Source organism: Tyto alba, unplaced genomic scaffold (genome assembly GCF_018691265.1).
Source record: "Tyto alba isolate M040663 unplaced genomic scaffold, T.alba_DEE_v4.0 Super-Scaffold_27, whole genome shotgun sequence".
Classification (NCBI taxonomy): domain Eukaryota; kingdom Metazoa; phylum Chordata; class Aves; order Strigiformes; family Tytonidae; genus Tyto; species Tyto alba.
The window spans coordinates 12,255,798-12,281,556 of NW_024881301.1; the positions used below are offsets into that span (position 1 = coordinate 12,255,798).

At 44.2% G+C, this 25,759-nt stretch overlaps 1 protein-coding gene and 1 long non-coding RNA gene across 2 annotated transcripts in view; one reads left to right on the forward strand and one right to left on the reverse strand.

Annotated features, from left to right (window-relative positions):
* Positions 1-9,630: 9,630 nt before the first annotated feature.
* On the reverse strand, positions 9,631-12,359 carry LOC116960401. Its single transcript, XR_004406364.2, has 2 exons — positions 11,521-12,359; positions 9,631-9,729 (listed from the first exon to the last, which is right to left on the reverse strand). It is a non-coding gene; the product is annotated as an uncharacterized LOC116960401 (long non-coding RNA).
* Positions 10,939-25,759, forward strand: part of MTCL1 (microtubule crosslinking factor 1) — a 113,370-nt gene continuing 98,549 nt past the window's right edge. Inside the window, exons 1-3 of the mRNA XM_042797921.1 lie at positions 10,939-11,385; positions 22,694-22,918; positions 24,406-24,564. Coding sequence (XP_042653855.1) covers positions 22,721-22,918; positions 24,406-24,564 — 357 coding nt within the window. The 5' untranslated portion in view covers positions 10,939-11,385; positions 22,694-22,720. The remainder of the gene's footprint in view (positions 11,386-22,693; positions 22,919-24,405; positions 24,565-25,759) is intronic.

Consider the following 25,759-nt stretch of genomic DNA (forward strand, 5'->3'; position numbering starts at 1 on the left):
AGCATGGATAACCCTGCAAAGATGGGACAACAAGACCTTCAAATTTATGCTGCAGGCCAGAATGATTTGAAGAGAGAAGTAATGTGGCCCAAAGGGCAAAAGTGATTTTGATACTCTGAATGAGCAGGAGTTAGAAGAGAAGAGAAAGCAGGAGATAGAGATAAACAAAGGCACATGCTTTAGGGAAAGTATAGTAAAGTAAGAGAAACTTAATGCTGAAAGTGAACCTGCCTTTTTATATTCTAGGTGTTGATCTCTTTCATGCAGTCACAGCAGCACAATAGCTGTTCGCCTCGACTGCAGAATCCATTCATACCTTTTTCATCTCTTTGAGAGTTTGTTAAAATATCACATCGCTTTGCCTCCTGAGATGGTGAGCTCTTTCCTTGAATGAGAAAAGGATGATGTACAGAATCCAAAATTAAAGCAACTAGAGTTTTAAAGTTACAGATTATGATAAGCTTAAAAATAATTAGTGACAAGTGCCAATTTAAGAGTTGTTAAAAATTTTTCTTGGTATTCAGCGGAGAACAGAAGTGTTATAAAAATCTCTGGAGTATAGCAACACAGATTTTTTGTACAGGAGTCCAAAAGACATGAGGACACAACCTGTTCTGTGCCATGCAGAGGCACTGCCAGATCCGAACCCATTACTGTTGACAGACAGCAAAAAGGGTGTCAGGTGTGTATTCTTCTTCATTCAAGTGACAGCTGTCATACTGTAATGCTTTACATTATTATTCACTGGTTATTGCTAAAGGGAAGTGCCCCAATTGTAATATCAGCATTTTGCCTGAATAAATCAAACATGCCTGGTTTTCATGTGGAAAAGGTGAGTAACAGCAAATCAGAATGGGGGGGAAAGATAAAAATAATGTATCCTTAGTGTTCCTTTTTCCCGAAGGACTCTATTTATGATGCAAATGATAAAAATTTGATGTATCCATGAATTAAAAATGAGAGATGGCACAAACATAAACTCACTGTTATTAAAATGAAACTGCACTGCCGTGCTCCTCATGAAGCGCCGTGTTACGCTGGCACTCCTCGGAGTAGCAAAGCTGTTTACCCTCGGAAGGGGTGAATGGCTTCTGCACCAGTGAACACAGCAAGCAGAGGGACATCGTTGTGCGACAAAGGCCTGTGTTGTGTGGGGTGGATTTGTTAGAGGGAGGCACTGCCAGCGGGCACGGTCCTCGGCCATGGTGTCTCACAGGGCCTCAGACAGCCCCTTCCTCCCCCCTGCCCTCCCTCGCCCAGCTCTTCTTCGTCCACTTGGAAAGGGCATGTGAGGGATGGCAAGAGAGGGAGGTACAAGTTGTTGCCAGGCTGCATTGAGATAGTTTTCCAAATATACTGTAATGGGAAGTATGTCCTAGACCTAGAGGTATTTTATTAATTGTTGGAAGGTGATTTGATTTGTAAACTTGCTTCTCTCTTTCTCCTCACCCAGATCTTTTCCCTTTTCCCCACAAATTCTCTGTGTGGCTGTGTGATAGTAGATTTACAGAAATCTAGGTGTGCAATATAATTTATAATCCAATGCTAGTTATCTGTAATGTGTGCCAAATCAGGCTCAGCATAGATCTTCATAAAATGACAAAAGATGATCCAGTTCTCATCTCCGAGTTGTTCTCTGCACACGGGGTTACGATGTCCATTAGCTGGGGTTTTAGATTCTGTTGACCAACATAGTCTCTTACTTTTAACCCACTGAGTAGTTCCTTTTCAAAGCAAACTAAAGTTATGTTCTTAACTATTGAAATCTTCCTTGAACATCCTGATAGAATGACAACACTGAAGAGGTTCCTGTGTGTGATAATGGACTGATCATTTTGGGTCCTACAAACTCTCTGAGCTTCTCTACAGTCTTTCTATGGTTTTCCTTCAAAGATACCATTTTTACTAGGATCAATTCTCCTCCATTCTGTATTTACTCCTGTAATATTTCTAAACTTCATTTTATATTTATTAGCTTAATTTTCCTTACTGCTAAGGTCTGATGCAGAGTATATGTTTTAGCTTATATTTTTAAAATCCTGTAGAGTTCCCTCTCATACAAGACAGTTGAAGAAAGGTTGATCCATGTTCTGTGTCTTACCATTAAATTTTCTACTTTATCATACATTTCTTTTTCACTTCCCTTGATTTAAGTGTTGTAAAGATAGAACAGGTGTCTAATTTTTGAGCCTATCTGAGGAATTCTAATAATTCAGTGCTAAGGACACTTCTTGGATATGTTACAAGCATCTGTGGATCTGAAAATATTTTTTAGTGAACATTAGCTCCCAGTTTCAGTGAAAATCTTTATTGTTGAACCATTTTCTATACATGCAGGGAAGCAACACTATCCATTCTGCTACTGATCAGAAACAAACTGTAATACACTATGAGACAAGAAAGCAAGAAAAGCTTATTATTTGATTTCTGAATAGGAGGTGCTAACACTATATATTTAAATTCACAAATTAAAGTCAATGACTGTCTTAGTGAAAGACTGTGGAACCTTGAATATACCACTAGTACTATTTTTGGTGACTTATTTTGTGCTTAGAATGTACATATATTGTGCCTCCTTCTACACCTGCAATCAATGGTCCATCTTCCAAATGTGCCTCTGATGCATGGAAATCAATCTTCCTTGCTTATACTTCTCTTTAGGTCAGTAGAACACATTCTTGCTCATTGGCTTCTGCTTCTTCTAAGCCTTTGTTTTTTGGTACTTAAACACTGATGGGCGAGGGTTTGCATGTCCCTTAAAAATCACTGATTTCTCAATTGATTGTGGACCCTTCTCGGCTGAGTCTAAACTACAGGAGGTAGCTATGGGCTTGCCTCAAAGGTGCTGCATAATTGAGAGCTTGACTGTCACACAGGGATGCAATGACATACCCTAGATTTGGATGGGAGAGTTGGAGAGGAAATTCCACGTGGAAGCACAGGCAGGGAAACAGACGTCAGTAATCAGCTTTCCTGAGACCTAACAGAACAGCAGATGCACTGAGGACAAAGTGACTTCTCCTCAACTACCACAGTCAGAGTATTTGTAAGAAGCAATTGTTTAGGATTTTTTTCAGAGGCATTAAAAAACATAGGGAGCAGCTGTCTCAAAAACCAGACTTAAATCAAAACCAGCTACAGCTTTGAAGGGAACTGGCACAGAAGCCAGAGGTCCTAAAGGTTTAGGATCAGTTGGAGGTAGATTAATTGAAATTACTGAAAAGAGACAAAATAAAAGAATACAGCATGTCTGCCTATGGCATCTTAGGAGGAATTGAAGTAGGAATAAAAAAAAATTTGGGATTTAGTTTCTGCTGGGATTAGCCTGCTTAATCATTGTCAGAAAAGAAATAGCTGAAGAGGTGCTGGGGGCAGGAGGAAGTAATACAGTGTCAGTGAAGCACTGTGGAAACGTACTGACTCTTTCATTGCTAAATTTGGCACAGATATATCTAGGAAGTTAATCCTATTGAATGTTTGCTATATTGGGATATTGGTTAGTTATCAGAGGATTGCATGTGTGTGCAGAACATGATATTTTCTGCAGCTTTCTTCATCCAACTGTACCATTAGAAATGGATAATTTATAATATTCTATGACTGATGTTTCGCTCAGTGTAAGGTGACACTTCCCTTGCAGAACAGCCAAACCAATAACACTGCCAACCAACAGTCATCTTACCAGTCTGCCTCCTCAACTTTTAAAATACCTTTCATAATTCTGTGAAATATTTCTGGTGTTGAGGTAATATCAGACTGTATCTTACAAACAGTATATCCAGTAATGTGTATCAGTTTCAACAACCAGAAACTCTGAAAAGCGTCTGTCTTCAGCAAGTAACAGGTATACGACCCATCTTTATTTTTCCTCATTGCATGTCTGATAAATTCTGTGCCAGCTCCCTGCTGCCTGTGAAGGAAGACCCAAAATGAATGGTTCCTCTTTTGGCGCCTCTGATTAGAGCCAGCCTTTGATTCTCAACGATTCTTGATTTATTTGGTCTCTCCCTTTTGAATGTCACCAAACATCCAGGGGTTCAAAACAATCAAATGCTTTATGGCTTTGAAAGTCTTGATTTAATACAGTTACCTCAAAAAACCCTCCCCAAAACTGTAAAACAGTAATGGTCAACTGGGTTGAGCTGCACCTGTGGCATGTAAAGGTTAACCAGAAACAGAAGAAGCTTTATCAAATCTACTTTAAAATAGAGACTTGTTGAAATGTAATAGTGATCCCTTGAAAAGTAGGGACCTGGAAAATGAGTGGTACGCAGTGCTATGCTACAGACAAAATCAGATCCTAGGTACTGGTGCCTACAATGGGGAGTGGATGATAAATTTTGAAGTGTGCATGTGGGTGTTTATGGAGGTCACAGGTGGCTTGTAAGGAGGAAAAGTACAAATTCATTAATACTGGAAACTGCATGTTTGCCTTTGTTTAGTTCTGAAATAAGCAATAACTCTAATAGCATGATATGTGCTCCTTGGTGTTTGAGGTTCACAGATGTCCCTTGGTACAATAGCATGATATATTAAATTTCGAGAGTTTGTGTTTTGGTTTTGGTTTTTTTTTTTTTTTTTTCCCATGGAACATTACAGTTAGCTGTACTGTACAGAGATGGGACAGTGGGTAACAGACCAAGTCAGGCCTCAGCATGAACTTTTGTGACTCTCAAGCAGACACCAGACTGGAAAAAACCTGCATTGTTACACTGAACATGTAGGACTTTACATTCTGCCTCTTTGGCGTTTCCTTGAACATTGAAAGAGGAACTGTGCTCCCTTGGGAATGCCTGTGGTAACAGGGTTGCAGATTTTGGCCAGGGCAGGGGTGACTAACCCAGAGCTGGAGGAACAAGGAGAAGGGGTAGCTCCATGCTCAGGAAGGGTAGGAGGGCTTCACCCATGGGAACCACATGCTGCTTTCACAGGGAGGCCCAAGGTCTCTCCCCAGCAAGGGTGCCAGAGCCATGTTTGCTTCTCAGCCATGATCCCAGGAGGTTTCACACCCACCAGCACCAGCAGGAATGACTGATAGCAGTCAGCGAGCCCCATCAGCTCCTTGGTATTTAGGGGTTCGGTCTTTAATCCCTGCAGGCTGGGGAAGGCTTTGAAGCCACTTGCTGCCCTGCCACATGGCCACCAGGTCCTCTGCAAGAGGTGAAGTGCTGGTGTTTTCTCATCAGAGCTGATGGCTGCTGTGTTTTTTGTGGACCCCAATCTCTACCAGAAAGTGGTGACTGCATGATGCCAAGGGGCTCCAGTGCTGGCTCTGAGTGAGCAGCATGGACACACACAAGGAAAAAGCTCTGGTCATCCATGGAGCTTTATGGCTAAAATTAAGATGGCCAACTGAGCTAGGAGTCTGTGGTGTTGGGTGATGGGTTTTGGAGGAATACAGTTTTGGGTGAAGGTGCCTGAAGTCTCCCTAAGCTCCTCTTCTGCAACTAGACTCCTTTATAGAGCTAGTTATGCAATTATTTCCATTCCCTGATTGAATTATGGCAATCAGTAATATTGTTACTGTAGGACAGAAGCTCCAGTAAAGAACCGAGACCTTTAATAGTTGGGTTTTGTACAAATAAAGAGCAGTCACAATCTAGATATAACTCCTGGGACCAGGAATAAAGCTTTAAAAATGGTCTTTGGGGCTTTGAATCCCCCAAGGAGAGATAGCAGTTGAGGGAGAGATTGCAAACTTGAAAATGTCACACTTTTTTCTGTTGAAGCTATGCCTCGTTGCTGTTGTTAATGTGTTACTGTAACACCTGCTGGCCCTGATTAGGATTCTTCCAGGATGGTATAATCACAGAGCACAGTGTGGCCACACAGAAATTACTACTCAGGATCTGCAACATACAAAGGGGGAATAATGATAGACTCAACCAGATATATGCAGTTTTATCCATACATATGGCCTGTATGGATGCATTTGTGTCTTCATTTGCTATTTTGTTTTAACTCTGTAAACATCAGTGCTCCCTTATAACTCCAAGCCCAGCCATTGTAAGTTGGCAGCTCTTACAGTGTCATTGAAGTCGATCTCAAACAGGGATTTGAAATAGTAGAAAATAACAGCTTAGGCTTAGGCCACTGTAAGCTGGGCTGGCTCAGGGACAAATTTACATTTAGATTGAGCCTCTTCACGTCTTCTCTAAGTAATTGTAAACTCTCTCGTGCCTCAGCCCTAGAAAAGAATTTAGGCAGCCCTGCACTGCCAAAAACTGTGTCTTACGCTTTGTAAGATATGCGATAGCTAATCTAAGTAGTCAGGCTTAGCATCTACTTTTCATAATTATTTGTGCAAATACAACTCAGTTATCAAATGTCTGCATTAATCAGACAAAGGATATCAGCATTGCCAAAATAAATTTGTTGTAAAAGTGGTATGTCCGATTATTTGTGTATTCAACCAACACCCAGACATCCTATTATGTTAAGAGCTACAGAAGTATATAAGAAACCGTTCCACCACCAGGGAGTGTATGACTAATTTATGATAAGAGAAAACAATTGGACTTTACAAGCAAATAAAAAGAAAGGGAAAGGAGAATTAGACTGGGAGTGATGGTCTGTGACTGCATGTTCCTGTGAGAACCATTAGCGAGTTTTAAGTAAAGGAAAAAATGGTTTGATATAAATAAATGAGAAATATGATATCAGTAATCCTTACTGGGCATTTGCCTAGCCCAATGGAGATTTCTGTGGTATGTACTTAGCTTTCATATTAGGGTCTTATTCTCATTCACGCTGTGCCTATTTACACCACACTTGTAGGGATCTCCAAATGGCATCGCACAGACAGCAGAAGACAGAGGAACACAGCCAAAATACTACAGCTGGCCTCATACCACACAAACCTGCCATCTGCACCCAGCCAGGCACATGCCCAGCAAGGGTTACAGAGACTGCATTTCTTTGTTATTAAGTGCTTTATACTGCCAGCACAAAGTAAAGGGATCTTAATGTGACTGAGCATTCATGTCAGTCTAATGTGTTTTGCTGCTGCATGTTTTCAGTTCCACGGCTATTTTGCTTGAGCATCAATGGAAATAAATCACTTCGTTAAGATGCCTAGTTAAGCTGGTGCTGCCTGTGAATGCAAGGGATAACAAACTCTACTGTGTGTTTCAGTGAGAAGAGGATGCACAGAATGCAAGGATACATGTTTACAGAGGTATCTCCTCTCCGGTCCCCTTTCTGATCTGAGGTCACCATGTCATGGGCCTTTAATTATTCTGAGGCTCTATTTATCAAAGGCACCTCCTCAGAAGTCAGGCTGAGTTTCAGTCCTCTTTGCCTTTAGGAGCTTGTGGTCAGTGGTGCACAGCAATACAACAAGACATCTTTAAAATAAAGCATTTAGCAGTTGAAACAAAGCATTTAGTGGGGTAAAAAAAAAAAAAGGCAAAAAAATATATTTATTCATGTATTTGCAATGTAAAATTTACAAGGTAACCACAGGAAAGTGTACTCAAGTGTCTCAGATTAATTCTCCCAGACAATTCCCAGCCTTTTGTGAATGTGCTCCTTTTTCACCTCCCTAATTCTTTTCCCCTCCAGTGCAAAGAAGCCTGGCACTGTCTCTCAGCTATTGTTTGTAGAAAAATGGCTTATCTTGAGCCATACTTTTTGCTTTCATTTTCCTTTTGAATTGGACTGTTCTGTTCATGGGGCAAAGTCAAAACAGTGTACTCATAAATTATCACAGAGCAGTTCCCCTTTCATCACAGGCATAAAACACTGCACATCTAGTAGGTGAAGCCAGAATTCCTGTCTGTTCTTGAAAGTTATAACCAAAACCAAGTGAGAGTGGCAATAGAGTAGAGCGAAACAACCTTCCTGATATCTCTCATCTAGGGCAACATCCATGATGTTTAGTATTGCCATAATAACTACTGTTTCTTAGGATTAAATACAGCAACTGTTGTCTCTTGCACTCTCTAGCATTCTTGAAAAGGAGGATTGCTTGAACTGACCAGCAGCATATTGCCAAAAGAAACCCCAGCTAAGAGCACAACAACTTGGTAGGAAACACTGATCGTGTGTGATGGTCTGACACAAATGCTATGTCATCAAAATGTAACGATAGTTTATACTTTATAAGTCATTCTTCTAGATCAAAGTCAACCTGAGCCACTTCATATTTCTTCTGTAGACTGGTTATCTCACCCAATCAAGTAAATTACTAATGGTGTACACGGAGGGAGAACGAGGGGGCTTACACCTGCGAGTGGGTTTGCTGTGTTTGCCTTCCCTCAGAGTCTTTTGTGTAATTTTTAAAGGACTTGGCCCAAGGAGATTTTCCCGGTAGCTCTACTGGATGCGCAGTCCGACAGCAGCAAGCGCAATCTTTGCCACAAAAGGTATTTTGCCGTGTGACCTGAAGGGCACATCTGGATGCGGGAACCGATTCCAACGGGAGGAAACTGTGAGCCGTAACAGAAGCTGAATTTGTCAAGAGATTTAAAAACAGAACAAAACAACAACCCCACCCAACAACAGCAACAAATCGCCCGGTGGGTGCCCTGGAGCGGGGCTTTCATCTCCTGCCCACTCGCGGAGGGACCGCACCATGCTGCCCTGCCCTGCGGTGCCGGGGGTCTGTCCCGCCGGCCGGGGGCAGGGAGGGACCCCCCCCCCACCCCCCCCATGCCTCCCCCCGCGCCCCGGCTCTCCGCGGGCTGCTGGAGCCGCCCCGCCGGCAGCCCGCCCATCACCGCGCTCTCCCGGCGGGCGCTGCCCACGCCGGCTGCCCGGGGCGGTGCCGAGGAGCTGCTCCCAGATCCTGGAGACCTGTAAATACAGCTCTGATTTGAATATTATTATTTTTTTTTTCCCCCCCACCTCGGCAGCCTTTGCAAAATAAGAACTACCTGTTGCGTACTCGTGCGGCGGCATCGGTGTTGTTACTCAGCAGGGGAAATCAGTTTTCCCCTCCTTCACCGAGCCAGGGAGTCCCGGGGTGCCAGCGCGGCCCCCGCTGCCCCCCAGGCAGGCCGGCCCGGGCCGGTTCAGGCGCCCCACGTCGTTTGGCACCGGAACCAGCGGCCTGATCCTGCCTCGGCCTCCCCGGCTGCTGCAGCGACGGTGCCCGGTGCCCTCAGGCTCCAGCGGTCCCCGGCGGGTTTGCCCCCGGGGGGGTAATACCTTGCACCCAGGTGAGCGGAGCGGGAGAACCTGAGCGCCCCAGGGTGCTGTCCCCTCCCCCCCCACAAAAAAACAAAACAAAACAAAACAGGATTGCCCTTCCCCAAGTCCTTCCCGGCAGTCGCTGCCGTCCAGGCGTGGATGTTTTCAACCTCCCAAGGACTTCGTGAGATAAGCACGCGTTTACCACCTTCGTTTGAGAGATACGGGAACTACCGCGGCTTGCCCAAGGTCCCGCTGTGCCCAAACGGAGGAGTCAGAAACATCCTGGCTGCTGCTGCTGCTGCTCTGCTCTACCCATTAGGCTGTGCCTCTTTCCCACGCTTGAGCCTCTCCTCCCTTTCATTTACTCCCCGGGTGCTTTGCAAATGTAAAGGGCTGTAATTTCATATCCCCGTGCTCCAAAAGGATGGGTCCGCGCCTTCTGTAGTTTAGCCACAGCCAGGAACTTGCTGATTCCCTCGGATGCTCAGCCCTGCCTCTGGGTGAACCTGTGTCTGCCTTGAGCAAAGAGATAATGCGGCGGCTGTTGTTTTGTTGCTGACAATCCCCGGAGAGAGGTTTTTCATGAAGTCTTAGCTGGGAAATAAATAAATAAATAGATAGATTAAAAAAAAAAAATCCAAATACGCGGGCAAGGCTATAGCGCTATACAGCTCATGACTGGGAAATTAAAATTTCTCCCGAAATGAGGCTTTCTGATAGGAAGCGGCTGGCAGAGGCGCCCCTATAATAAAGCGTGCGAGGAAAAGTAGTTTGCAGGGAGAGCGGCCTGGCTGGCTGACAGAGGGGGCGGATCCTGCGCACAGGCGGGCAGCGCCGCGCCGGAGCGGCCCCGGCAGCCGCGGGGCTATTTCAGGAGCCGGGCGGAGGCGGCGGCGGCGGCCGGAGCGGGGCCGGGGCCGGGGCAGCCATGGGGTTAGCGGCGCCGGTGGGCTGAGCGGGGGCTTGCCGGTGAAGGCGGCCGGGGAGCACGCCTTTGCCTCCCATTGAGGGGAAAAGGAGGGGTTTTTCGGGCTGCATCACAACTTGGGCTGCATCAAGCTAGGCTAGGCGGAGAAGGGAGCGGGAGGGGAAGGAGAGGGAGGAGGAGACGGCTGCCACCGGGGGATTTGGGCTCGCTTTAGTGAAACAAATCAGTGCTCGGGAGAGAGCGGCGAGGAGGAGGAGGAGAGGGAGGAGGAGGTGGGGGTGGGGGCAGGAAGAGGGGGATCGAGGAAGCAAAGTGTGAAGGCTGTGGCTGGGAGAAGCAGAAGTGATGAGAGAGCGAGCGGGGAGGCTGGAGGAGGCTGCCCGTCCTGCTGCCGCGCCCCGCGGGCACCGCCGCTCCTGCCGCCGCCGGCCGCCGCGGCCGCCGCCCCGCCGCCCCCGGCCCGCGCCATGGAGGCGCTGAACGGCCCCGGCCCGGCGCCCGGCGACTCGCTGCGGCCGCCGCCTTCCCCCGGCGGCGGCCACCACCACCCGCACGCCGAGAAGAAGCGGCTGCACCGCGCCCCGTCGCCCGCCAGACCCTTCCTCAAGGACCTCCACGCCCGCGCCGCCGCCGCCAAGCCGCCGCCCGCCCCCCCCAAATCCCCCGGCCTCCCCGGCCGGGCGCCCCCCTCGCCGCACCCGGTCGCCCACCCGCCGGCCGCGGGGCTCCTGGCGGCGCCGGGCCGCCTCTCCCGCCGCCCCGCCGCCCCGGGGGGCAAGGCCGCCGCCGGTGCCGCCGGCAGGGCGGGCGCCAAGGCCGCCCCCTGCGCCAAGCGGGCGGCCCGCGGGCCGGAGCCGGGCCCCGGCGGCCGGGGCGGGGGGCGGCAGCCCGGCGGGGAGGCGGCCCCTCCGCCCGGCAAGGGTAGGAAGGGGAAGCGGGGCGCCGCGGCGGGCAGCGGCCATGCGGCGGCGGCGCTGGCCCGCGTCGGCCACACGGACAGCAGCTCCGATCTCTCCGACTGCCCCTCCGAGCCGCTCTCCGACGAGCAGCGCCTGGCCCCGGCCGCCAGCAGCGACGCCGAGTCCGGCACCGGCTCCAGCGACCGCGAGCGGGAGCTGCCCGGCGCCCAGCCCGCCGCCGAGCCCACCCGACCGGCCACCGGCATCGGGCGCGGAGCCCCGCCGCCCCCCGGGCCCCGCGGGGATGCGCTGCCCGCGGCCCCGGGCGGGGGGCGAGCCCCGAGCCGCGGGGAGCCGCCGGCGCCCCCGGAGGAGCTGCAGCGGGAGGTGGAGGAGCTGCGCTCGGAGAACGAGTACCTCAAGGTGAGCGGCGCCCGCGGAGCCCGGCCGCGGCGGGTCCCCCCCCCCCCGCCCGGGAAGGGGGAGGCAGCGGGAGCGGAGCGGCGCAGCCCCCTCCTGCCCGGGGCGTGCGGGTGGATTCGCGCGGTCTGTTGTCACCTTTCGTGGGACCCCCACCCCCGCTGCGTCAGACGCCCCGTTTTCACCCGCGGGAAAGGCAGGGAGAGCCAGCCCGGCGCTGCCCCGCAAAGCGGGGCCGTGGCCTGGCGGGGGGGCAGACGAGGGGCTTCGGCGTGTGAGCGCGGCTCCCTGCAGAAGCGCCGTTTGCGGCGGCCGGATGAACGTTAAGTCCGGTGCGACACGCACCGTGGCGATGTTACGTTTGCTTGGCGTGGTGGTAGCTCAGCAAACCCCAACTCATTCAAAAACACCACAAACACTCAACCAGTTAGCGAGACCCTGCTTTCCAGGAACTGTTTTCCTCAATATCACCCTTAAAAAAAAAAAAAAAAAAAAAAAAAGTCAAAGAAACCAGTTCCCTCATTTGATGTGGAAAGAATGACAGCATTGTGTTGTCTGTTTATTGTGTTACTTTATCACTGAAAGCGAAGCCGCTCCTTGTGAAGTGCTAATAGAATAACAAGAGCAGCAGTAAAAAGTGTCATTGCATCCTTGTACAGGTAGAAAAATACATCCCTGTGCGTTCGTTCCCGGAGAAACTGAAGAGCTAAATTCAGGCGTGCTCTGAGCGGGGTTGACCTGCAGGAACCTTTAGTTGGACTAGCACTTACAATCTGATCTTTTGGCACAGCGAAGAGGCTACATCCATAAAGATCTATAAATAAGATAAACTGAGATAATCATGTAACTGCAGCTACCGTACCATTTGACTCAGCTGCTGGTGAGAACAATCTTTGTTCCCTGATTTTGCAAACGCCCTGTTGTCAGGCAAAATGACCGTGGAAATCCATGGGAGTTTTGCTCAGATAAGGACTGGAGTTGGGTATAACCCTGAGAGAGGATTGTGGTCAAGATACAGACTGGGCTTATTGAGGGGTTTTGGCTAAGGGACAAGAAATGGTGTTCAGCATAGCAAAAGGTTAACAGCAGGGGTGCTGCAAGGTTCTTTGCTGGGTCTGGTGCTGCTTAATGAACTGGAAAAATGAACTAGCGATGATACAGCAGAATTTTCAGATGACACTAATTTTTTCTTAAGTCAAGCCCAGCAGAGACCAGACAGAACTTATTTGTAGATTTAACCCTTGAGGAATGGGTGAAGAATGAGGGCAGAGGGTGGGAAATAAATCTTAGTATTGAAAACTTGAAACACTTGGAGAGAAGAAGGACTGAGTATGCACTTTTCTGGTTTTTAAATGCATTGTGTTAACTCAGGAGCATCATGAGAGAAGGAGCAATGAAAATCTCTGTTCAATGTGAAACTGCAGGCAAAAATTATGTTAGATTTCACTGGGAACAGAACAGATAATAACAGAGAAACGTTATAGTATTTTATAGATCAGTAGGTGTTACACAGGTCAGTGGGTGTACCTGAAATACTTTGGGCACTGCTGGTCATCTAGAAAAGGACAATACAGAACTAGATGAATAAAAATTATTGGCACATAGCAAAGCTTTTATAGCACTCACTGGATGGAAAACTCCGGAGCGTGTTAGGGAAATGTGATAGTCCGTAAAATGATGAGCAGCATAGAGAAGCTTTATCAGAAGCTTCTGTTCTACTTGACAGCCCAGAAACGAGAGTAGATATAGCGAAATCAGAATTGATAATAGGAGTAGGTAAACTGGCACTGCTCTTAGAAGTCACAGAGGTCAAAAGCCCAGGCACATCTCCTCGCATTACAGGATTTGCACAATTGTAGTACTTAATCCATTATGAAGAATGTGTTAAGCCTCTTGTTTCATATTGACAGTAATTTTTAATTGTGGGAAACTGAAAAAAAAGAGTTTGTCTCAATTGTCTTGGACCAACTACTTTTAGTGGATCCCACCTGAGGGACTTTCTGATCATAGGACCTGATTAACTTTGGCAGGTCCTAGGTAAAGAACTTTATTCTGAATCATTTCAGACTTCTCACCCTGTGCAACAGTGTCTTCAGGTCTTTCGCCTTGATGTCTTTATCGTCTACAGCAATTGTGTCCCAACCCTTCTTTGATTTGGACCATGACTTTTTCAGGTTACAAGAATTTCTGAGACCAGTAGAATAATACAGACCGCTTTCTTGGGGCTCTCTGTCTCAGCTGACTTCCAGTGGGCATGTCCAGGTGCCTGGAAAGCCACAAGCTCACACTGTCACCTCTTGCGAGGGGAATGAGTGCATGGTTTGTCCTTGGCCACTGGGTGCATGGAGTCTTAGCAGTTCTGCTCCTCTCTCAAAATGGTTGGAAACATCCCCGTGGTGCAGAAGTTATCAGGAGAGTTCCTAAACTTCATTTTCCTTTTCTAGGGAAACTTATAAAAACCTTTTGCAAATTAAAACCACAGCATTGTCAGAGTTATTTACTAGTGGGTTGGTTTGTTTTTGTTTTTTACAGTGCAGTTCTCTTAGTTGGTATTGGAGTGAGCTGTGTTTCTCCTTTAACTGGAAGGGGCTGAGGGGTAACAGGGAAGCTGTCAGCTGTAAATAGAGAAATGATTAGATAAATCCCAGAAGAAACTGTTAATTTCCTGAGCATGGCCATATGCTGAATTTTCTAGTTTTTCACTCTTCCTTATCCCTCCCTGCAGCTGCAGTGCAACAGTAAAGTGTTCATAATTTTAAAGCCTGTTTTAGGGAAATTTATCTTTCACGTAGAAAGGTCTTTCACATGTTTGGAACATGGGTTATAGAACATAGTATGTGTATATATATGTGTGTGTGTATATATATGTACACACAAATTTAGTGCTAAAGATTGCTGGAGATTAAAGGGCTACCAGAAAAAAAAAAACAAACCAAACACAATTGTTTGTTTTTATTTTTAACTCAAGGAGTTCTAGAAAGTCTCCCAGAATGCTCCATGGAAGCCTTTGCAGAGCAAACTGTTGGTGCTGCAGATGTCTCAGGCTTCATATACTGTGAGCCTGATCTCAACCTGATATCGAATTGCCACCTGACATATTTCCAGGGACTGTGATTTTACCCTAGATGAGACTTCGGCTCCAGCAGTGGCCAACTATCTGTAAAGTTGAGCCTCGTAGGTGAAGTGGCTGAGGAGAAGTGTGCACACTGGGAAGCCTCACTCCTACTGCCTCTGAAATTTCCTCGATTTCAGTTTCATACATTTCCTGCATAACCTTATTGAAGCTACCTGTGAGGGAAGACTGTAATACTACAGCAGCATTTAGAAGGTATCACTTATTTGTTGATGTGTAAGAGATAAATTGTTGTGCTGCCTGACTCTGTGGAGCCAGGAGGTCATCGGTGAGTGCTAGTGGAAGGTAACGTTTTGCTTACTGCTAGCCAGTCCTGTTAGTAATAACAAAATACTGCCCACACAAGTGGTTGTTTTTCAAGATTACTTTAAAGTGTCCAGCATGTGTAGAAGCGTCATGTGCCATGCAATTGGGAAACTTTGAAAGGAGCTCTTTGTGGTGTAGAGCCCTCTAAAGGATGAGGGATCCTTTAGATGAAAGGATGAAGGAAGAAGGCCCAGATTTTAGCAGTTAAAAATGTTCTTGCTTTATCTCGGCCAAAGTTTAATTCAAACTGTTTTAATTAAATAGATGTGCTAGCAGAAACAGTAGTAGTATTTTAGTCGTGACACATGCCCTTTTTCTCTTTATATCCTTCATGGCCACAGCGTGAAATCAGCCTCCTACGTGAGGCATAACACTTCATACAGCCCTTAAAACAAAACTGGTGCTTGCTCAGCTTTGCTTTACTGGGCCTTTTTTTTGAGTGCGTGTTGGTGTAAGTTCATCACATCAGAAATGCTGATACAGTGTGGACTAGCACAAAATTATGTTCTAAACTTTCTTGGATTTTAGACAATTGTCTTGTTTATCTTGCTTGGTCTTTTATTCTTCCTATATTAATTTATCTGAGACATGTTCTGGATATGAATTGAGTAAGGGGCCGCTTCAGGCCCCTTATTTCACTCTGGTACATCTAAAGGATGATCATTATTGTTTAAAATCACAGTGTGTCGTATGAAGTTACATTGTGTAGCTCAGCTCCCTCGAACTTCAAGTCGGTAGGCTTGAGATGAACTCATAAGGAGTAATACCATCGTTTCTTTTATTAACCTGCAGGGAGTTGTGTGTGTCAAAGGCTTTCGCAGAGCAAAAACGATGCGAAGCGATGGGACCAATTTTTTTCCATTTAGTGAAGGCTATCGGGGTTAGCAAAACAAAGCTCATTCCCCATCTCTGCTTGACGTGCTGCTTTTCCCACCTGGTGACCGGCAGTCCCAAAGAGCCCCAGGGCACAAAACCTACGTGGCTGGGCTTGGCCGGAGGGACGGTCAGCTGTCGGAGGGAAATGTCACTTTTGGGGAAGAATAGCACAGCCACGTGCCGCCTTCGCCCCAGCTGCGTCCCTGCGCTGCCTGGGGGGATTGGCTGCGTGGGGAGCCAGTAGCAGTTTCCCTTGGTGGGTGATAGCAGCGTTGCACCAGCCAGATGACTGCTCGAAGGACTGCAGCCGCCCCTGTCGAGGAAGTGTGTTGAAACAGTACTGGGGCTAATGCTTGAACGAAGCAGAAAAGCAGCCAGATGCTGCTCGCTCTTTCGGATCCTGCAAACTTAAACCAGTCCTGAAGTCAACTGGTGCTCACGGTCCTACGATTTTTCAGTTCTTGTCTCGTTTCATGCACAAGCTTCAAACGACGTTGAATCGGTGCAGGACTTGTAATTTGATTTGAGAGCTAAACAATAATACCAGCAGGCCAGGGACTTTGGGTTCATTAACAAATTTGCAAGAAGCAAAAATAATGGTTGTTGCTTTCTTCCCAACCAAAGCCTTTTAGAGCATATTTACCCCTGCTGCAGTACAGCTGTAAAGTGATACGGGGGATGTGTTTATTCCTTAGCAGCATTAGCATCTCCTACATACAGACAGTTTGAGATATTTAAAATACAAAAGCAGAGATTATGTAAAATCGCAGTTCACAAATCTTAGATTTGTCAAGGACTTTCTAGAATTTCTGGATTTGCCAGCGCAATAGCAGCTACCCACTGTAATTTCTGCCCTTCCTTCCTCGCTCTCCCCTCCTTTGATTTAATGTATGTCAAATAACCTTCTATTTAGAAAATAATACTGGCATAATCTATAAATATGACTTTGGGCTAAATTAATAAATGCTTACATTTTTTTTACATAGGCAATTGAATTTCATCCTTCACTTGCATTTGCTTAAATACTGTACAATTTATTTGGTTTGTATGTTTTTGTCTTCCTAGTTTGCAAATGTTTCCAAGTTAGTATATACCTTCGGGACACTGATACGTTCTAACTCAGTGGAGCCTAAAGACCTTCAGCTTGCTATTATGGGTAATTATAGATCCAGAGTAGAGAGTTCATCATCCATACATCTTTTATGCTATTTTCTGCATGTAATTTCTCCCTAATAGTAACTTCCAAAATTCCTCCCCCCTTTTTTTTTTTTTTGACTTGTGATGGTGTTCCAGTGTTTAGTCTCTATTCACCTGAGTTAAGAGCTTTTTCTATATTAGACAGTAATTATCAGCTCAGTGAGGGTAGATGAGCAGGCTGACCTAGACACAGCTGGTGCTGAGGCCCCTACCTCTTTATACGCAGTTTAGGGGTGTTACTTTGGACTGCATTTAGTCTGGTTCCTTGAATGAAATGTCCTCATCATGCATATTTTTTATAAAGTTGTCCAGAGGACTTGAGTAATGGAGCACACTTAGTGCACCCTTGGAATGTAGGTCTCTCTTTTATTTCAGAAGGAATCTGGTTCTTGTGTGCTCTGTGGGCCGACTGAGTGTGCAGTTGGTGGGGATGATTGGAAAAAGTTACTTTCAGACCTCATTATGGATCTCAACCAGACTAGCTGGGTAGTCACCACCCATCAGTTGTACAAGTCTTCCTGGTTTCTTCAGTGGGAATGATTCACATGAGTATGGGTTAGTGTAATAGCTGCATGGCCTGACTCTTTCTCTCTCCTTTTTTTTTTTTTTTTCCCCCCAAGAATCCTAAACAAGGCATATTCCTATAATTTACCCTTAATTATACTTCATTATAAATTAAATCAATAATAAACAAACATGACATCTGTAAAAGTATTAATGAGATAATGGCTTCTCTCCTGAGAGGCAGGTCTTCAATTTGCACGGTACAGATGTCGAATAACACCATCAGTATGTATTTGGGTTACGCAGCGATGTAAACTGCACACAGGCTTTCCCCTTTCAGCCAGTTCACCTTGGCTTGGTAGATTGACAGCGAAACAGTGAATCCTAATTCTCCTGCTTTTGCACTGAAGTCTAGGGGAATCCTGCAAATAGAACAGCTATATAAGTGTGACTCTGTGTTCATACAGCCATCCTGTGAGTCTCAGATGAGTGATCCCTATTAGACCCCATATATCTAGCCTTTAGGAAGTCATTTGGGCCAAGGAGCTGAAACCATAAGCGGTTAGACTCAGGAGCAACTTGGATTTCTACTGGAGATTTGGAAAGAGCTGCCAGTTAGAGAGTTATTTTATTTCCACACTTCCATTTGTTCTTTCTGGTGACCAGGGTGATATGATGAAAGAATAGCAGTTTAGCTTTTTACTAAACAATATTCTTCCTTTCAGGATTCTCAGCCTGGTGCTGCTCTTACTGAAGGTAATAATGTAATTACCATTAAATGAAAAGGGAACAAGAGGAGGCTCTCATCCCCTACAGGAATGTACAGCAAAGTAAAGCTTCTTATGCCAGCACTTAACGTCCTAATTTCAATCGCCACTTTGAGATCCTGGAACAGGTCCTCCCTGTTTAAGGAAGGGAGCAGGCTCTCTTTTTTTTTTTTTTTTTTTTTTTAGATGCACAAAGAGGAATTGCCACTTTCTTAGTTGTTTGTTTTAATTACCCTTATGTGCCTATTCCAATCTCTTCAATTTTACATTAAAGTCCATGGTATGAACCTCAAAATCTCTTGAGAATAGGTTTTAATTCTCATTCACAGTAATAATAATAAGAACAACAATACCTTTTAATGAAGTCAGGGATTGGGTTTATCTAGTATTTCCAACTGCCTCACAGCCAAAGCGTCTTTTTTGTGAGCTACTGAGTTTGGGATTTTTAAGGTTCTGGCTTTGATGCATTTACCTTTGATTTCACTAGTGATTGACATGTTTTCCTTCAAAGATGTAGTTTTGCTGCTTTAGTAAGTAGAACCATCAAAGTTTCAGTTGTAATTTCCATTTCCTTGGGTCTTTAACTTAGCTTCCTCTGTTTTGTGTGCACGCATGACTTCAGAAGAGGAGTTTAAGCTGTCCTGGTTTTGTAGGTGTAATCGTAACAGCTCTGCCTTAGGAGATGCTCAAACAAGGTTTCAGATCTACAGCAGAGTCACAAATACTGACCAAGAAGAATAACTTGTTATGAACTGGAAGCATCTACACCATTCCCACTGGTGTTGTGACCTCTATTGAGAGCAAGATTATGTTTTTACTGTAACTAATAAAAGATTATCCCAGCATCCATAATTGTGTGCTGTCATACAAAATCTGAACCACATGTTGTTTTCATATGTTTTGGTGTTTGAAGTGACATGCTCCTGTATATATATTTTTAATATATAAAAATAGGACTTTATCTTACTACTCAGAAAGATGTAATCTGTCCCATTTGGGTTTTTCCTCCCTGGGCTGGACAGACTATGTAGATCCAAGCCCCAGGCACCGCAGTCATACAGCAGAAAGTGGGCTGGTGCTGCGTGCAGCCCGTACGGTGAGGTTTCTGTTCCTTATACAGTCAAAATTGTTTGCGTCTTCATTGTGTTTGCATGTATGGTGCCATGTTTTAAAGCCTGTCCGAAGGATGCTGTATTCCTAAATACAAGGGGTTGGGACACAGTCTGATTTCTATAGGAAAGTTTTAGGAGTGGAAAAAGAAATGTGGAGAAGAAGCTCAATTCAGTCAGAAAAAAAGTCTGAAAGGAGAACTGTGCAAGATTTTAAAGTGCAGCTTTCTTGACTGTGTCCTAAATTTTATCTGAAAAAATACACTAGAGAAAAGCAAACTATGCATTTATAAGCAAAACCATAGGCAAACGTAACAAAAAAAAAAAAAAAATCAGACTTGCAAAGTCAGAGTTGTGCTGTTAAGGGAGATTATGAAGATGTCAGTTTTCCTGGAGGTTAAAAGATGGGCCTATCTCCTGAAATAAAACTCATGCTAGTGCTTGTAGCTCTTTGGGGAACTTCTTTGGTGGGAAGAAAGACATTGGATTCAAGTCTTCAACAGAGACAGTGACTGTTATGACTGGGAGAGCTCCCATGTCCACTGAGAGGATTTGAGAATATTAAGTTTCAGTAGGATGACTGTTTCAGGGATTGGATTGTTTGGAATGATGTGAGTTTCACTTTCCAAATTTGGTTGCAATAAATGCTTTGAAGTCAAATATTGTGTATTATTTGTCTTTAGAAACCAACCAGATTTACTAATTCCGAAACCTGATACAAATAAGCAGGAATAAGAGATGAACTAATATTGTAATTGCTCTTTGCAGGCCACTTAATACACAAAAGCTATTGCTTAGTCCTTTAGTAAAAGCATCAGATTATAAACCAGATCCCATTAATTTGGTGATGACAGATGTTTTCCTTTATTATGGATTTGTGTTTCAAAATTCTCAATTTACAACCGAATTATTAATCTAACATTAGCATTCTGAAGATGATATTTTAAAAGTTAATTGAATTTGTCTAGTTGAGGTAGACTCAACTCCAGACTCTCCAGACAATAGCTCTGGTCCTGTTCATCCCCGAGAGCTATATTAACTTTGACAGGTAAAGACTCTACTTTTGGTATGAGTACCTTAGCTAAAATAACTAGTTAATAAACTGGTAACACGAAAGTGTATTAATTTTCTTAGATTTAAAAGCCATTGCTACTCTAACCAGTTTCTAAAACCTTGACGTTTTCTTCTCTGTCTCTATCTTTACTGGGTAAACTTTTACTTTACCTCTTGAAAGTGTCTATAAATGTGAAGCATGGTGGAAAAAATATGTACATTATAAAACCAGGTCTCCTGCCCAGTTCATTCAAGCATATGTTGCTGTGTTTTTCTTTTTAAAAATATACATCATTTATCAAAACTTCACTGGTGTGTTGGCTGTAAACTGGCCAGAGTATTTGTCTATACTCGGAGGAGGAGTAGATAGGGCCTGGACCGTAAATTGTTTTGAAAGAATCCTGCTGGGTTTGATCTGCAGAGCTTGTTTGCTTCCTCACAGGCTGCTGTTTGTGGTTAATTAATGTGTTTTTAACTTCTGAGGATGTTGTTGCTGTAAGGTTAACTTCTGTTGCTGTGCTTACACTCTTCCTTTTCAGACCGTGTATGGTGTGAGCGTGGTCCAGCTCACCGGGGAGTAATCCTTGAGCTTCTCCATCCACACAAATATCCTACTCCTGCAGCTGTCCAGGGAGTCTGTGCGACTGTATGAATCTACAGCAAAAATCTGAATATGTTGAGAATGTGTAGTGATATAGTGGGCTTGTGAGAAAACCTGTCTGTCCTTTCTGAGCAGCTAGGGAGAACTGTGTAGCAACCTGGGAGGGCTGTACTGGTGGCACAAAGCCTGGCTGCTGAGCCCAGAGTGGTCATTTTGGAAATAACAAGCCTTGTGCTTCCCCAAAATTTGACTTATGCAGGTTTGACTAACTGATGTTAACATGTAGCTGTATAAATACTGGAGGTTTTTTACATGGACAGGATTTTGGTAGTAGTAACACTATAACTCTAACATAACTATGCTAGTGAGGCTAAAGAAGTTTGACATGTCTTCCTTTGGTTAGGACTGTGCTCAGAGATAAGATCTATTCCTCCTTTGTTACTAAAGCTCCAGTGGAGCAAGATGAATACCGTGAAAAACATGACTGGCTATCCAGTTAGGCCATGGGAAGGAAGAATGGTTGAGAAGACTACCAGGGTGATGTAAGCAGACATGTTCATGGAAGGACTCAACAGGGATGGCCCAGCCTTGGGGGCAATTCTGTCAAGAGAGCTGACTCCTCAGCAGTGTCTTCTCCACCTGATACAAGTATGAAATGTTGTCCAGCCATCCTTGGTATTTCAGGTATCATTTACAGATCAGAAGTAAGGTGGCAGTGCAGCTAGCCCCAGTGCAAGTTCTTCCTGAATCTTATTTGAGCTGTTTTTCACTGAAAATTTGATCTTTAGAATTTCAAATGCAATTTGAAAGAAAACATTAAAAAATCAATAGTTGATTTAAAATATTCTCCTCCTGGCTCTTTTTCTTGATTATTTTACCCCCAACTTTGTTCAAAGTTAGTAGAGTCATAGTTTTCCTCTCACACAGTAGTTTAATGGCTTGTACCCCTGTACTTAGAAGGCCTTTATAAGAGTTTTAGCTGTGGAGCTTCAGTCATGCACAGATTAAACAAATGGGAATGAAAGACCTTATCCTGTTCAGCCATAAATCTTTAAATCTGACTTTAGAGAGTGTATGCCACTCGTGGTATAATGTGGAATTGGGAACAGTTCATGATGCCCAGAAAAGAATGCCCAGGTTATTCCCATGGGCACAGGTCTTATTTTTTTGCCTATGGTCCTGTTACTGAAATGTCTCACACAACAGAAACCCATTTTCTCCCGCACCTCACCTATCTGTCATTAAACACGTGCACAGTGCTAGGCTCAGATGAGACAGCAGTTTCATATGGAGCAGTTCCATATTTGGTGTAAAGATTCATTAAAATTTTCAAAGGCAATTTAATTTTTAGGAAGTGCTGGTTGTTAAAAAGGCACATCACACAGAGACAGTGAGGTACTTGGTTAAGTAGATCTTTTGTAGTCTAAATAAAGCAAGGAATCAGTTCAGATAGTGGTGAAGTCTTATGCACTTTTTATTTTCATTCAAGATGGTAAAATGAAGCTGTTACCAGTTTCAGGAGACAGATAAGCATCTGGTCTGGTTTTAAATCAAGCAAATGTAAGAAATATAACAAGTATTCATTAATTTAGTTCAGCGTAATTAGTCAATGTTGGGATAAAACTTCTGTTCCAATGACTTCTGGAGCTGCATGTTGCAATCTGTATCACTTCATTAATATGGTATCCTATTGAGCATGTTTCCTATCATGCTCCCATGGGTGAGGTTTAGAGGTATGATGGAGCACTGTTTTGACTTCTCACAGGATGAGCTGGATGAACTTCGGGCTGAAATGGAAGAAATGCGTGACAGCTATTTAGAGGAAGATGTTTACCAGCTGCAGGAGCTTCGGAGAGAGCTGGACAGGGCAAACAAGAATTGCCGCATTCTGCAATATCGTCTCAGGAAAGCGGAACAGAAAAGCTTGAAAGTTGCACAAACAGGACATGTGGATGGAGAGCTCATTAGAAGCCTGGAACAAGATTTAAAGGTGGGTGAAAGATTCATATTCACAGTGAATGAGTGCAGACTGGGATTTGGCTGCCTGCAATGCAAGGGAGGATGACACATGAAGCAGGCAGTAGTTCTCCAAATGTCAGGATCAGTTTCCTTTTGCAGTGGAGAACAAACATGCAGCTTATCATCATAAAAAGATGTGTTAGTGAGTAAAAAAACATGTGCTTAGATTCAAAATGAGAGAAATGCAGTGCAGTTACATTTGTGCATTTGAAAGATTTAAAGGATTTTGTTTTGCCATTTTTACTGAAAACCTTAGCTTTGAAAAACTGTATAAACAAAACCTGATATGCTTTCCCCAATTCATTCCATCTCCTTCCTTTTCTCTTCTTGCTTATGCCAAATAACTGTAAAAAAACTAGTCAAAGTTGCATTTCTTAGTGCCTAATGAGTAACTCACAACAGGAACAGACTGTTACAATATTTTAGCAAGGCAGATAGAGAATCAAAATGCTATTCCCATAAAACCACAAATTATATTCATACTGAAACAGTTTTTATGTTTTTCAGAAGTGTTTCCATCAAGGCTAGGCGTGATGCTTATCTAGCTTTACTTGTCTTTCTTAATATTGCTATCTTGTAGCTCTTTGGAAAACATCTTCTGTAGAGAGGAACTTACCACCACTAGAATTATTAAGCATTTTGTACTTAAAAATGCAAACCATATAACCTTCTGAAACTGGAATGATTGGTTCCAAGTAGTGGAAATGAGTGACATATCAAGTCATCACATTTTTCAAAACGTCAGACCTAATCTTGTTTATGATAGAAAACAAATTATAACCTTATCATAATAGAAATGATATGTCACTTGGTAAAAATCTTGTACATATATTCGAATGAAAGAGATACCGGGGTTTTTTAGTTTGTTTGCCTTGTTTTTGCTGACTTACTGTAATTCAGTAATTCCTCATTTTGCATGATGAATCACCTTTCCAAATGCTTTTGGAGTAAATATTTATTCTTGTTAAGATGGACTCAGAAAACCTAAGCTAGCATATATTTCTGTGCTTTCATATCACTCTTGTCTAGTTGTGATTGTTGCTAGAGCAGCAAATTTAGGCGGATGAGACTGCTGCATGGATGCAGCTTTGATCGATGACCTGTCAACTTTATAACACAATTCCTCATCTTTTTCTGTATCAATGTGATATGCTGGGACTTTGATTTGCAGGTTTGGTATCTGCGTGTTTCCTTCAGCTGTTCATTACTGACTTAGCATAATGTGGAGAGGGAGCTGGAGATGGGTAATAAAATATATTTTCATCTTGGATTTCTTTATTAGAAATTAATATTAATTTTGGTACTTGGAAGGCTTGGAGTCTTTCATCAACAGTCTCATAATTGAATTAAAAAATCTCTCAGCTGTCTAGGGTTGTAATATGCTTCCTACTATAGGAGACATACTGTAGCTGTTGCTCTTCATGGATTGTCTTCATGTGTTTCTGCTCTTCTGACCAGGTAGCCAAAGATGTTTCTGTCAGACTGCACCATGAGCTGGAGAGCGTGGAGGAGAAACGTGTTAAAGCAGAAGATGAAAATGAAATCCTTCGGCAGCAAATTATTGAGGTGGAAGTATCCAAGCAGACATTGCAAAATGAGCTGGACAAGTTAAAAGAGGTAAGCAATAGTCAGGAAAGCCATGCAGAGTGGTGTTGCTGAGTTAGATGGGAAATTTGACATGAAAGCATCTTAGACTCTTATATGAAATGCCTACTGATACTGCTTGTACAATTGCCCCAAAAGTTTCCTCACCTTTGTTGTATGTCTCAAATGTGTTGGTAATTTGGAAACAATAGAGAGGTAGAGGAGTGATGCTGGGGCTTTTGGCCAGGGCTTCTCACAGGGCTTCTGTCCCATTTTAAACTGACTCCTCAAGGTCTCTCTTCATACTGGAGCAAACTATGTTTGATTTCACTCCAACTATCTCTGACTCTCCTTTACGCAGACTGGGACTTCCACCTATTTGAGAGTCAAATGAGGTGTGCATGACTTGTCTCTGAGAGGATACTTCAGTTAGGCAAGCCACCGCTTTGGCTGGTGCTCTTTAGTGGTGACAGTGGGAGCCAGCAGCATGATCTAGCCAGTGGGAATGTGGTCTGTAATGTATAAATAACATTGCACTTCAGGCACAGAAACACTGACTGTTGAGAAAAGGGATCATTTAAATTGGAGCTGACACGTAGTCATACTGGGTGAAGTGATGATCCTTGGAAGCAAATGAGCTGAGGAGCAGGGGACAGTAAAGGAAAGCCAAATACTAAATGTGGCTATTTGCTGGAGCCTACATCCCAGTCTGCAGTGGTACTTCTGTTCTCTTAACAGTACAGCAGATTGGTAGCTCACAGCCTCTGCTCTGTTTTAAACCAGTTTGAGAGAGAGCATTTAAACATAATGAGGTAAGGCATTTATCCTGAGCCCTGGTCAGATTTAGAGAGATGGTGCAGTTATGTGTTATTTTAATCTTTCAAACAATGCTTCCGAGTCAACTGGCACAAAGCCTGACTCAGTTTTATAAGGACAACCCCCTACCCCCTATTTAATTTCTCTGTGCATTTGGGTTATGAGGAGTCCAGTGCAAGAGTTTTGTACCTAACAGGACTGATCATCATCTGGTGTAAATATCAGTGTTGCTTAGATTACTTAGGAACCTGCCACAAAAGATAAAGTCAGCATGATGTTTTAGCTATTTTTTTGTTTTTCTCAATGTTGTTTGTGAATGCTGTGCTTAATGGACATGATACCATGTTACAGGGTCTGCAGCCTATATGCCATACAAAAATACCATGTTATCCACAGTATTGAATGTATTGGT